Here is a 12,814-nt window from a genome sequence, read left to right as displayed (position 1 = left end):
TCAATTGACATCCCGGGCGCTGCTCCCTCCTCATCCTCTCCCCATCCTCCCTCTCTTTCTTTTCACTTCATTCAAACGCAACCTGAGAATGGGAAGAGACGGAGGAGGGAGAAAAAAAAAAACACACAAACCCACAGTGGAGCGTGGAAAAGCCGATCCCTGGATGATCCCCCTGCTTCTTACCTGGGCGTCTCGTCCCAAAATTGGGAATCCGCGTCCCCACGAGCTCCCGAGAGACTCCTGAGCCGCGGGAAGCAGAAGTTGTGAGCAGGAGGAGGGGCTGCTCCAGGAATATTCCCCCCCCAACTCCACCTCCAAGCCTTTCTCCAGCTGGGAGAGGGGGGAATAGGGCAGGGGGGGCCACCCCCAGCGCTTTAGGAATGTGGGAATGGAGAGGAGGGGAGAAAGGGAAGGGGGGAAAGAAACCCCACGCCTAAAGATTTTTACCTCCTGGGCACAAAATGAGAATAAAATATCTGCGATGTTTGGAAAGGAGGGGGAGGGAGGGAGGGAAGTGATTCCAAGGGGGATAAAGATTCCAGGTGTCAGCAGGTGGAGGGGACGGGGAACAGCAGGAATGGGGTGAAGAAGTGATTTAATGGGGCAAGTAGAGGGGTCTGGCATCGCTGGGAGGGAGGGAGAGAAAGTGATTCCAAGGGGGATAAAGATTCCAAGTGTCAGCAGGTGGAGGGGATGGGGAACACCAGGAATGGGGTGAAAAAGTGATTTAATGGGGCAAATAGAGGGGTCTGGCATCGCTGGGAGGGAGGGAGAGAAAGTGATTCCAAGGGGGATAAAGATTCCAGGTGTCAGCAGGTGGAGGGATGGGGAACACCAAGTAATGGGGTGAAAAAGTGATTTAATGGGGCAAATAGAGGGGTCTGGCATCGCTGGGAGGGAGGGAGAGAAAGTGATTCCAAGGGGGATAAAGATTCCAGGTGTCAGCAGGTGGAGGGATGGGAAACACCAAGTAATGGGGTGAAGAAGTGATTTATGGGGCAAATAGAGGGGTTTGGAGTCGCTGACGGGGACACGAGACATCCCAAATGACATGGGGAGGGCACTTTATAGGGGTCATCCTGCAAAAGCAGAGGGATTTCTGAGGGCTGGTATCCCAGAGAGATTCCTAAGGGATGGTGTCCAAGGTGGAGGACTGAGGGATGGTCTCTAATATGGAGGACTAAGGGACGGTGTCCAAGGTGGAGGACTGAGGGATGATGTCCAGTATGGAGGACTGAGGGATGATGTCCAATATGGCAGACTGAGGGATGGCATCTGAGATGGAGTACTGAGGGACAGTGTCCAAGATGGAGGACTAAGAATGGTGTCCAGTATGGAGGACTGAGGGACGGTGTCCAGTATGAAGGACTGAGATATGGTGTCCGAGATGGAGGATTGAGGGACGGTCTCCGAGATGGAGGACTGAGGGATGGTGTCCAATATGGATGACTGAGGGAGGGTGTCCAGTGTGGAGGACTGAGGGCCGGCGTCCAAGATGGAGGACTGAGGGCCGGCGTCCCAGATAGAGGACTGAGGGACAGTGTCCAATATGGAGGACTGAGGGACGGTGTCCAAGATGGAGGACTGAGGGACGGCATCCAATACGGAGGACTGAGGGACAGTGTCCAGTGTGGAGGACTGAGGGACAGCGTCCAATATGGAGTACTGAGGGAGGACTAAGGGACGGTGTCCGAGATGAAGGACTGAGGGACGGCGTCCAATGTGGAGGACTGAGGGACGGCGTCCCAGATGGAGGACTGAGGGATGGTCTCCAATATGGAGGACTGAGGGATGGTCTCCAATATGGAGGACTGAGGGATGGGGTTCAAGATGGAGGACTGAGGGATGGCGTCCGAGATGGAGGGTACTTGGAGGCAGCAAGAAATTGGGAAGCAAAGGGAACACGGGTTCAAAAGCCCTGTGGATCGAACACCTGGGAAAGGACCCCAAAAAGGACCGGAACACCACAATTGAGGTGGGGACAGTGGGGTGACCACAAAGTTCTGGGGGAGACTCTGCTGACAGGGTTGGGAATGCGGGGGACACGAGGGGATGAGCCCTAAATAGGGAGCAGATCTGAGTTCTCACCCTCATGGGAACTGCCAGGAACAAAGGGAATCCCAGGAACAAAGGGAATGCCAGGAACAAAGGGAACCCCAGCCCCATCCAAGCCCTGGGATCCAGGTGGAGCCAAAGGCCCATCCCAGCCCCACTAATAAATAAAAGAACTCTCAAAGAGCTGCTAAAAGCCCCTGAAATCCTTCACCAGCCCTGCTTCCAGGTGTTCTCACCCTCATGGGAATACCGGGATCCTCAGCTCCAACCACCTCCGAGCCAGAACTGCATCCCACGGCAGCTCCCAGCAGTAGGATGGACCCCCCTCTCCAGCCATTCCTAAAATTCCCACCACAAAAATGGCTGAGTTTAAAAAAAAAAAAAAAAAAAATCAGGAAGATCCAGCAACCCCACATCCCAAAAAAACCCCAACAGTTTTCCTGCTGAAAGTCAGAGATCCCCTGGGGCTCCTTCCTGCTGTCCTGGGAACTCCAGAGCCCATGGGAGGTCCTGCCCATCCCTGGGGTTGAGGATCCTCTGGATAGGAGACAACCAGGCCAAAAAGGGCAAATCCAGAGGAAGAAGGAAAACCAGGAACCCCTCGGATTGAGATGGAAAGTGGGAGGGAAGCCCAGCCCTCTCCAGACTCAGGAATTCCAGGTGAAGCCAAAGGACCATCCCACCCCCATTAATCAATAAAAGAAGCCTCAAAGAGGTGTTAAAAGCGCCTGAAATCCTTCCCCGGCCCCGCTTGCAGGTGTTCAGGGCGGCTGTAAATTGAAGATTGAGCATTTCCCACCCCTCAGCACCAGCTGGAGCTCCGCGGGGAAAACGCTCCAGCTGCCCTTCTCCCACCCCCCGAGAAACATCCCGGGAATAATTAACTGCTTCGTGTCCTGGGGGATTCACAATTTCCCCCCCGCCTCGTTCGGGTCGTTCCTGACTCGATCACCCGAAGATCTCGGCGAGGGTTTTGAGGTTTTAATCTCCGAGGTTTTTTTAAGGAGTAGGAGGGAGGATTTAAGGAGAGAGATCGGGGTTTTTAAGGAATGGGATCCCGGGCTTTGGAGGAGCGCTCCTGTAAGCTCAGGTTTGGCAGCTGAGTCGAACTGAACCTCATCAAACTCCTAAATCCATCCCCGAATTCCTCGCTGAGGGGGCTGAACGGGTTTAATTGACGTTGTATCCGCTGGGATTCAGCGGTTGAATCCCTTGGGGTTGTTGAAGGAGGTGGGGATGGGGCACTGGGGAACAGCAGGAGGAGCACCGGGAGCTGCTGGAGCAGATCCAGAGATCATCCAAGGGATGGAGCCCCTCTGCTCTGGAGCCAGGCTGGGACAGCTGGGAATGTTCATCCTGGAGAAAGGAAGGGAAAGGGAAGGGAAAGACAAAGAGAAGGGAAGGGAAAAGAGATGTGAATTCAACGATGAATTAATTTAACTTTGATTGGAATGTTTTTAAAATATTAATCATTTTTTTTCTGGTTTGAGACATGATTGTGTCCTTCATTCTGACGTCACTGAATTGACGTGAATCGAATATTTTCAATATTAATTTCGATTAATAATTAATTTAATGTTTAATATTAATATTATTTTTTCCTATTTTCAAACATTATTGTGTCACTCATTCTGATGCCACTGAATTGATGAGAACTGAGTGGTGAATTAATTTAATTTTTATTTCAATATTTTAAAAATATTTTTATTATTACTTTTTTCTATTTTCTGACATTATTTGTCATTCACTCTGATGTCACTGAATTGATATGAATTCAAATGTGAATTAATTCAATTTTTATTTGAAGTTTTATTATTTTTACGTATTTATTATATTTATTTATTTTATATTATGTCATTGAATTGATGTGAACTGAATGGTGAATTAATTTAATTTTTATTTGAATATTTTTAAAATATTAAATTTTTTTCCTTCTTTCAGACATTATTGTGTCATTCATTCTGGTGTCACTGAATTGATATGAATCCAATTGTGAATTAATTTAATTTTTATTTGAATGGGAGTGAATTACATTTGAATATTTTTTATGTTTGTTTTGTATTTTCTGACATTATTGTGTCGTTCCTTATGACGTCATTGAATTGATGTGACCTGAATTGTGAATTATCTTAATTTTTACTCGATATTTTTAAAATATTAATTATTTTTTTCTCTTTTCAGACATTATTGTGTCACTCACTCTGATGCCATTGAATTGGGGTGAACTGAACAGTGAATTAATAGTTTTTATTTGAATATTATAAAAACATTTTTAACATTATTTTTTCTACTTTCTGACATTATTGTGTCACTCATTGTGATGTCATTGAACTGAGGTGAATTCAATCGTGAAATAATTTAATTTTTATTTGAGTAGGAGTGAATTACATTTGAATTTTTAAAATATTTTTCTGTTTTCAGACATCATTGTGTCACTCATTGTGATGTCAGTGAGTTGAGGTGAACTCGACTGGGAATTGCTTTAATTTTTATCTGAATATTTTTAAAATATTAATTATTTTATCTATTTTCAGACATTATTGTGTCACTCACTCTGATACCATTGAACTGAACGGTGAATTAATAATTTTAATTTGAATATCTTAAAAATATTTTTAACATTATTTTTTCTACTTTCTGACATTATTATGTCCTTCATTCCGATACCACTGAATTGAGGTGAACTGAACTGTGAAATAATTTAATATTTTTTGAATGGTAGTGGATTCCATTTGGTTATTTTTTAAATACTAATTTTTTTTTTCTATTTTCAGACATTATTGTGTCACTCATTGTGATGTCATTGAATCGAGGTGAACTGAATGGTGAATTAATTTAATTTTTATCCGAATATTTTTAAAATATAATTATTTTTTCCAATTTTCAGACATTATTGTGTCACTCACTGATACCACTGAACTGATGTGAACTGAACGGTGAATTAATAATTTTTATTTGAATACTATAAAAATATTTTAAGATTATTTTTCTACTTTCCGACATTATTGTGTCACTCCCTGTGAATTGATGTGAACTCGATTGTGAGTTAATTGCATTTTTATTCGAGTTGGGGCGAATCACACCCGTAAATCTCCCTCTCTGATTCCCTGAAAGAAGACGGAGCCCGGTGGGAATTGGGCTCTTCTCCCAAGGGACAAGAGGGACCATCCCCAGGCTGCACCAGGAACGCTTTAGGTTGGATATTGGGAACGTTTCTCCATGGAGAGGGTGGATAAACCTTGGAAGGGGCTGCTCTCAGGACTCTGTGGCCCCCTTTGGGACTGGAATTTGGGGGTGGGCTGTGCCAGGAGCATCCAGAGCTTTGTTTTCCCTCTTGGATCCCCCCGTGGTTGGGAATGGTTCAACTGGAGAGAGACCTGGAAGCGCAGGGGATGGAGTTTAAACCTCGGAATTTCTTACAATCGTGGAATGGGTTGGGCTCCAACCCCAGGGACACCTCCCACTATCCCAGGTTGATCCAACCCGGCCTTGGACACTCCCAGGGATCCAGGGGCAGCCACAGCTTCTCCGGGAAATCCAGTCCAGCCCCTCCCCACCCTCCCAGCCAGCAATTCCTTCCCAATATCCCACCTAAATCTCCACTTTTCCAGTCGGAAGCCATTCCCTGTGTCCTGTCCCTCGATCCCTTGTCCCCAGTCCCTCTCCAGCTCTCCTGGAGCCCCTTCAGGCCCTGCCAGGGGCTCTCAGGTCTCCCTCGATCCTTCTCTTCCCCAGGTGAACCCCCCCAGCCCTCCTACCCTCTCCATACCAACCATTACTCTGAACACATTATTCGGATGTATAATTATTAACCCGTAATGATTTGGCGCACACTCCTCAGCAGCCGCTTTTAACATGCACCAAATAACCCCAAAAAGTCACTTCCCGGCCGTTCCGCCCCACGAAACCTCTCCCTCCTCCTCCTCCTTCTCCCGCCCGGCGCCACCTCAGCGCCGCCATCATGGCGTCACCCCCCCAGAACTACAAATCCCATCATGCCCCGCAGGGGCCGCTCGTAGGGACCCGCTGTGGCGCGGCGCGAAGGCTGCCGGGAGTTGTAGTCCCGGCGGGCGGGCGGGGAGCGAACTACCGGCGGGCGGAGGAAGCGGGGGCGGCGTGGCCGGGGCCGGGAGCGGGGCAGGATCCCGGGATCGGGATGCGGGGAGCGGCCCGGGACGCGGCCTGGCTGCCCGCAGCGACACCATGCACCCGGCCCTGGCGGTGGGGCTGGTGTTCGGCGGCTGCTGCAGCAACGTGGTGTTCCTGGAGCTGCTGGCCAGGTGCGGGGCGGCGGGGAGGGGTTAGGGGAGCAGGGAATGGGATCGGGATGAGCGTCCCGGCGTTGTCCCCAGATCCTGTTCAGGGTTGGTGAGGGGAGGAAGCAGCGGCGGTGCCAGAGAGGATCCTGGAGATTATGGGGGGATTTGGGATGAGGGGTACCTGGGGTTGATCTGAGCGGTTCTTGGATCACCCCCCTCCCACTTTGGGGGTCATTCCCAATCCTGGGGCTCCTCATCCATGTGCCAGCAGAGCCCGGGTGTGGATTATCGCCTTTCCTGATGGGGTTTTTAGGGTGGTTTTGGGGTTGTCCCCCTCGGTTTGGGCCGTGCCATTGACCTGCCCTGGCACTGGGTGGGGGGTCCCTCTATTTGTTCCCAAAGCATCCCCGACCACCCCTGATTCCCGGCTGGAATGCCAAGGAGGAGACGTGCAGGAGCTGCCTGGGAAGGTCCCTGGGGACAAGCAGGGAATGTTTTCCAGCTGCAAATGTGATCTTTGGCAGCCGCGAAGCCACCGCGCCAAGGGCGGCGCGTCCCCCCTGGGCCATGGGAGGGGACGGGATTTTGCCGGGTCGGGGTTGGGGTTTTTTTGGGAATTTCACCTTCCCCACCCTGCTGTGAGGGATGGCAGGGCTTGGGAACGCTGAAGGGAAGGTGGAAAGGCCTAGACCCGAGTGGGAAAAAGCAATGATTGAAGTGGTTCTAAAATCGCAGGGATTGGAGCTGCATCCCCCGAACACTCACTGCTCTGTTCACTTCAAGCTTTCCAAACTAGTCCTTTCTCCCATCAGTATCCCAGATTTTGAAGGGGAAAAAAGGGAATGCAAAAGCCCAGGACGCAGGTACCTTCACCCAAGGTTTGCACAGTCACTGGATGAAGCAAGAAGCCATTCCTGGAGTTTGTCTTCCAGGGATTGCTCCGACCTTTTCCTGCCTGGCTCGTGTTGCAGCATCGGTGACAGAGGAGGAATGAACCCCTTGGAAGTGAAGGAAATTTTGGATCTGGCTCCAAGCAGACCTTAAAACGTTTGGCCCTGCTCAAAGCCTGAATTAGGTGTCCTAAAGCCCAGCCAAATTCCAGGAATCCAGTTGCAGACATCAAGGAAAAGCTGCTTTTCACACAGTTTTTTTTCTTAAGCATCCATCCTCTCACCCACTTTGGAAGTTCCTCTGATCCCTCCAGCTCAATTCCTGTGCCCTGGTCGCTGGAATTGGGGTAACACCCAATATTTCTTTGGGCTTTTGGTGCACCTGGAAGGGAAAGTTCCTCCTGCAGATGGATATTCCCGTTAAAAGCGAAGCCCTGGAACAGCAAAAGGCAGTGCCCAGGCTGGGAGTCTGGTGAGGAATAACAGAGGGGTGTTTGGGAGAAATCAGCTCAGGGATTTATGAGGAAAAAGATGAGGAATGAGAACTGTTTAGTCTGGAGCTGCCTGAGAACGGACAAAAGGCTTGAAACCTGGGGGAAGTGGCTGAGAAAAGAGGAGAGAAATTCTTCTGGACTGGGGAGGCAGAACAAGAAATCAGGGCGTTGAAAGGGGTGTGAAATGGGCCCAAAAAATCAGTTTTTGTGGGTTTGGAACAGAGGGAGAGCAGGGAAAGCCCTGGCTTGGGAGGATTTTATCGCTTGGCTCCAGCTCAAAGCAGTTGGGGCCATAAATCCAGGCTCGTTGGCACCTCTTGGGCTGTGGGAGGGTTGTGAGGCAAAGAATGGGCAGATAAAAACCTTTTTTATCTCCCTCTTATCAGTCCCCACATAACCCTGATAAAGGCCGGTCGTGGACAGGGATCTGGGAATTGGGAGGGAGCAAAGTCCAGTGCCTGGGAAGGGATGTTATTGCACCCATGAACTTGGATTATTCCAAGAGTTTCCATGTGCTTTGTGTTCCCTGTTTGCCATCCTGGTGTCTCTTCACTCCCACGGAGCAACTTTTGAACCTCCTGGGAGCAATTAAGCCCTGAGGAACGTGGGGATTGGCAGGAAGAATGCAGGGAAAAGGTGCCTTTTTCCAGGTTTTCCAGTTAATGCCAGCTCTGCCTGAGCCTGGGAATCCTTCCCTGCTCCCCGGGAGCTCCTGGGATGAGCTGGTTTAGGTTCCTCCTTGATCCTTCAGCCCCTTTTTGTGGCATCCAGAAAAAAGAGAGGAGAGCAGGGAGCTGAAAATTCCAGAGGGCAGATCCAGGCTCTGGGATGGGACACAGGCAGGACAGGGACACCGAGCTGGCCTTGGCTCTTCCCAAGTGCAGTGGAAATAAGGAATACCAGAAATCCAGGACTGGATTCATATTATTCCTGGCCTTGTAGGTGCCACTTCAGTGGATGTTCCTTATCCATGCCCTGTATCCTGGTGGGATGTGACACAGACCAGTTTCCTCTTTCACTTCCTGAGGGATTCATCACTCCCTCCCTCTCTGGGAATGTTTAGGGAAGGGATCCTTGCCTGTTATCCCCAAGTTCCATGGGATAAACCCCCCCAGGGAGGTGTTTACCAAAGGGATCAGGAAATCCTGGACAGGTGAAGCTTCTCCAGGCTGGTTTCCCTGTGGGATAAGGAGCTGTTTTCCCTCTTTTTCTTGGCACCCCTTGTTCTCCATGTCCTTGTTTCACCTTCCCCTTCCTTTTCCATACCCCCAGACGCTTTCCAGGATGTGGGAACATCGTCACCTTCTCCCAGTTCCTGTTCATTGCCGTGGAAGGTTTCATCTTCGAGGCCAATTTTGGGAGGAAGAGCCCGGCCATCCCAATCAGGTACAGTGGATCCCAAACTTTGGAAGGGGCAGGGCTGACCCAGGACCTCCAAAAAGCCTTTATTAAAAAGGGGTTGATCCACTTGTCCTGCCTCAATCCCACCCATCCTGCAGCCACCCTGGAAAACCTGGGGGGGGCCTGAGGAAAACGTGGACTCAGGGAAATTCCTGACAGGAAATCTCCCTCAGATCCTTCCCTACCGGAGGCCCACGTGGAACATTTTCCACAGGGGAAGAGCTGAATGTGGTTAAAGAGCTTTTTTATTTTTTATTAAAGAGAGTTTTGCTGGAAATCCAAAGGATCCCCGGGAGGGGACCCGGGAGCTCCTGCTCCGCTCCGGGCCTTTTCCCTGTCAACCCAGGAGGATTCCCTGAGCATTCCCAGCATTCCAAAGGGGGATTTCTGGGTGTTGCAGGTACTACGTGGTGATGGTGGCCATGTTCTTCACCGTCAGTGTGGTCAATAACTACGCCCTGAACCTCAACATCTCCATGCCCCTGCACATGATCTTCCGCTCGGTGAGTGCTGCCCCTCAGGATTTTATTCCCTGCTTTCCCCCCCACCCTCCCTCTGGAATTCTTATTGCCGGTGCCTCTCTCTGCTCCGGGTGTTCTGCTGCCCCCGAGGACCCCAAAATCTTGGGAAAAATCCTGAATTCCTGCTGTTTCTGGGGACGGGGGGGGGAACAGACTTGCTCTGAGGGCTCAGCTCCAGCTCCCCCTTTCCTCTTAAATCCCAGCAAATTCCAGCTCAGCGGGTGGATGAGGGAATTCCAGAGGTGGTGGGGAACCAATCCTGGACTCTAGGATTTGGGATTTACCCAATGGTGTCCTGAACATCCCATCCCAGAGAGCTTGGATTTGGGAAGAGCCTGGATTTGGGATTTGGCCCAGTGGTGTCCTGAACATCCCATTCCAGAGAGCCTGGATTTGGGATTTGGTGTCCTGACCATCCCATCCCAGAGAGCTGGATTTGGGATGAGGCCTCCACCCCTGCCCTCGGCAGCCCTACCAGGGCTGGAAAACCCTTTTCCATGAGGAAATGATCCCTGATATCCCATCCAAAAACCCCCTGGCATAAGGAGAAGCCGTTTCCTCTTATTCCCACCCCGTCATTCTTCCTTACCTTGGATTTCTCTTGGAATTTTGGCACTGTGGGATTGAGTTTTGCATCCCAAATCCCTGGGGAATTTCATCCTGCTGACCCTCTGCTTTGTTTTCCCTCTTCCTTTGCTTTCCCAGGGATCTCTCATAGCCAGCATGGCCCTGGGAATCATCATCCTGAAGAAAAGGTAAATCCCAAACTTTCCTTGGGTCAGCCAGGAATGCTGTGGGAAATCCCAAACCTCTCTCTTGAATCCTTGGGGAATGTCCTGCCATTGATTTATCCTGATGGGGCTTCGTGTCCTCCCCTTTTCCTGTCAAATATTCCCATTGAACGGTGGGAAAACCGGGATCCAGAGGCATTCCTGGAGCAGAGGCTGGAATAGCTCTTCCCTCTGCATTCCCACCACCTGCTCCCTCATTTAAGGGGAAAAAGACTGGGAAGAGGGAATTTTCCAGGGCTGCAGCTCCTCCCTGTCCTGTGAAGCTGGAATAGCTCCGGATGTGGCTGTGCCTGGGATGGAGTTCACTCTCCATGGATCCCACCTGGCCTTGTGTTTGGAATTTGGGGTTCCAGGTGGAACTCCCAAAGATCAAACAGTCCCAAAAACACCTTCCCCCCATCCCTCCTTCCTCCTACCTTCTCCCTTCTTCCCCCGGGAATGGCGATCACGGCACTTGTTGTTGGTGCTGCTGCTCAGGGAGAGGAGTTGGAGCCTTCCCTGATCCTGAGGGGCCCATCCCATGGGACACAGTCCTGGAATCAGCTCCACGGCACAGGGGAAGCTTCCAAACCCACCCACAGAGCCCCCTTCCAACCCGTTATCCCAAATTTACGGGCTCTGAGGGAGAGCAGGAGCTGAGCTGGGTTCACTGAGGGGTCTCCTCTCTCTTCCCTGGGCAGGTACAGCATGTCCAAATACACTTCCATAGCCCTGGTGTCCCTCGGGATCTTCACCTGCACTTTCATGTCTGCAAAGCAAGTGGTAAGGACTGGGAAAAGAACCCCAATCGTGGCTCTGGGCCTCGTTATTCCCACCCCTTCCCTCCTAATTCCCTTCTCCTCCCTCTAAACCTCCTCTTATTCCTGGTTTTATCTCCCCTGTGCTTTGCAGGGAAGGAATGCAAGCAGAGACATGGGATTTAAATTAATTATAAATGCTTTTTAACCTGCTTTTTGCTCAGAATAAACCTCTTTTTGGTTTTGTTTGTTTGTTTTTTTTTGGCCACAGAGGTAACAGGTAAAAGCTGGGTTTGTTTCCAGGAGCAGGTGAATCCCGAACCAAAACTGAGCCATCTGGGAGGTTGGGAATGAAACTGGGGGCTGTCAAACCTTGGGATTCCCCAGGATTTCAGGGATTTTGAAAGCTCTGAGGAAGGGCTGGGTGTTAATCCAGGATTTGACAGCTGGGGCAGAGGGGAGTGAGCTCATTTTCCCTGAATTACAGGGAAAGACTGGAGGCAAGTCTGGAGCTTTATCCTCCTCTGACAACCCCCTTAGGCTGATTTCCTTAATTTATTGACCACAAACCAGGTTTTAGGCCTGATTTTAGGCTTGGGCACAGCCCTTGTTCCTCCCTGCACACTCATCCTTGGGATGCTCCCAGAGGAGCCTGGGAAAGGGCTGGTTTTTGGGAGCTTTCCAGGTGGCTCTGATTGTTTCCGTGTCCCAAGTCCGGGCATCTCTTCCCGAGGAGCTGCTTTTTGGTGGGACACTGCCGCTGGTTTTGTGTGGAATCTGCTGCAGGGTGGGGAGCAAACTGTGCCAGGGAGAAAATGGGAGCCCTTGGGGTTTGCCTGGAACAGGAGGCACAGAGCAGGGTCCAGGTGGGCCGTGGTGGTGATTCTGGTGTGTCCCCTCAGGCCTCTGACTCCAGCCTGAACGAGGAGGATGGACTCCAGGCTTTCCTGTGGTGGCTGCTGGGTGAGTGCCAGGAGAATTTCTGGAATATTTGCACGCCTCAGACATTTTCCATGGCTTCAATTCCTCTCTGCCTGCTGGACCCCATAGCAAGGCTGCTTCAGGTCTTCCTTCAGCTCACAATTCCACGGGGGAATTTCAAATCTGCCCCTTCAGGTGGTGGTGGGGGGGGGGCTCCCTGGGAAAATCTGGGACTGATTGAGGTAAAAACCTCTTCCCTGGCTCCCACCAATTTAGGGCTGCGCCTCAGTTATTTCCAAGAGGTTGGAATAAATCACTCATGTCTCGTGCCATCCCAGCCTTTGGGATAAAATTACACCCCAGGGCCATTCCCAGTTTTTCTGGCTGGGCTTTTTTTTGCCTGGAAAGGCAGATGTTGGGAATCTCCAGGCCTGGCTGAGCTGTTGGAGCTGTGCTTCCCTTGCAGGCATCGCCGCCCTCACCTTCGCCCTCCTCACGTCGGCCAGGATGGGCATTTTCCAGGAGACGCTGTACCAGAGGTTTGGGAAGCACTCCAAAGAGGCCCTCTTCTACAACGTGAGTCCCTCAGGGAACCTCCTGGAGCTCCTGCTGGGCCACCTGCAACTGCTCCTTTAAATCTGCAGCTGCTCCTTTAAAAATCCAGCAGCAGTTTCCTAACAATGCTCTTCCTTTAGCTTTTTGTTTCTTTTAACATTTTTATGTCCTTTCCCACCCCGAGAGCTGG

The 12,814-nt window shown here is 50.7% G+C and overlaps 1 protein-coding gene across 1 annotated transcript in view; it reads left to right on the top strand.

The window, feature by feature from the left end:
• The first annotated feature begins 6,179 nt into the window (after nucleotides 1-6,179).
• LOC114069105 (UDP-xylose and UDP-N-acetylglucosamine transporter-like) overlaps nucleotides 6,180-12,814 on the top strand; it is a 9,181-nt gene continuing 2,546 nt past the window's right edge. Inside the window, exons 1-8 of the mRNA XM_027905666.1 lie at nucleotides 6,180-6,335; nucleotides 7,923-7,926; nucleotides 8,975-9,084; nucleotides 9,500-9,602; nucleotides 10,326-10,375; nucleotides 11,092-11,173; nucleotides 12,051-12,111; nucleotides 12,536-12,645. Coding sequence (XP_027761467.1) covers nucleotides 6,259-6,335; nucleotides 7,923-7,926; nucleotides 8,975-9,084; nucleotides 9,500-9,602; nucleotides 10,326-10,375; nucleotides 11,092-11,173; nucleotides 12,051-12,111; nucleotides 12,536-12,645 — 597 coding nt within the window. The 5' untranslated portion in view covers nucleotides 6,180-6,258. The remainder of the gene's footprint in view (nucleotides 6,336-7,922; nucleotides 7,927-8,974; nucleotides 9,085-9,499; nucleotides 9,603-10,325; nucleotides 10,376-11,091; nucleotides 11,174-12,050; nucleotides 12,112-12,535; nucleotides 12,646-12,814) is intronic.

This window comes from Empidonax traillii, unplaced genomic scaffold (genome assembly GCF_003031625.1).
Source record: "Empidonax traillii isolate 1590-97213 ecotype Southwest subspecies unplaced genomic scaffold, ASM303162v1 scaffold1191:size203906, whole genome shotgun sequence".
Classification (NCBI taxonomy): Eukaryota; Metazoa; Chordata; class Aves; order Passeriformes; family Tyrannidae; genus Empidonax; species Empidonax traillii.
The sequence above is the reverse complement of the archived record's forward strand: the minus strand, read 5'-3'. Positions and strand labels throughout refer to the sequence as shown.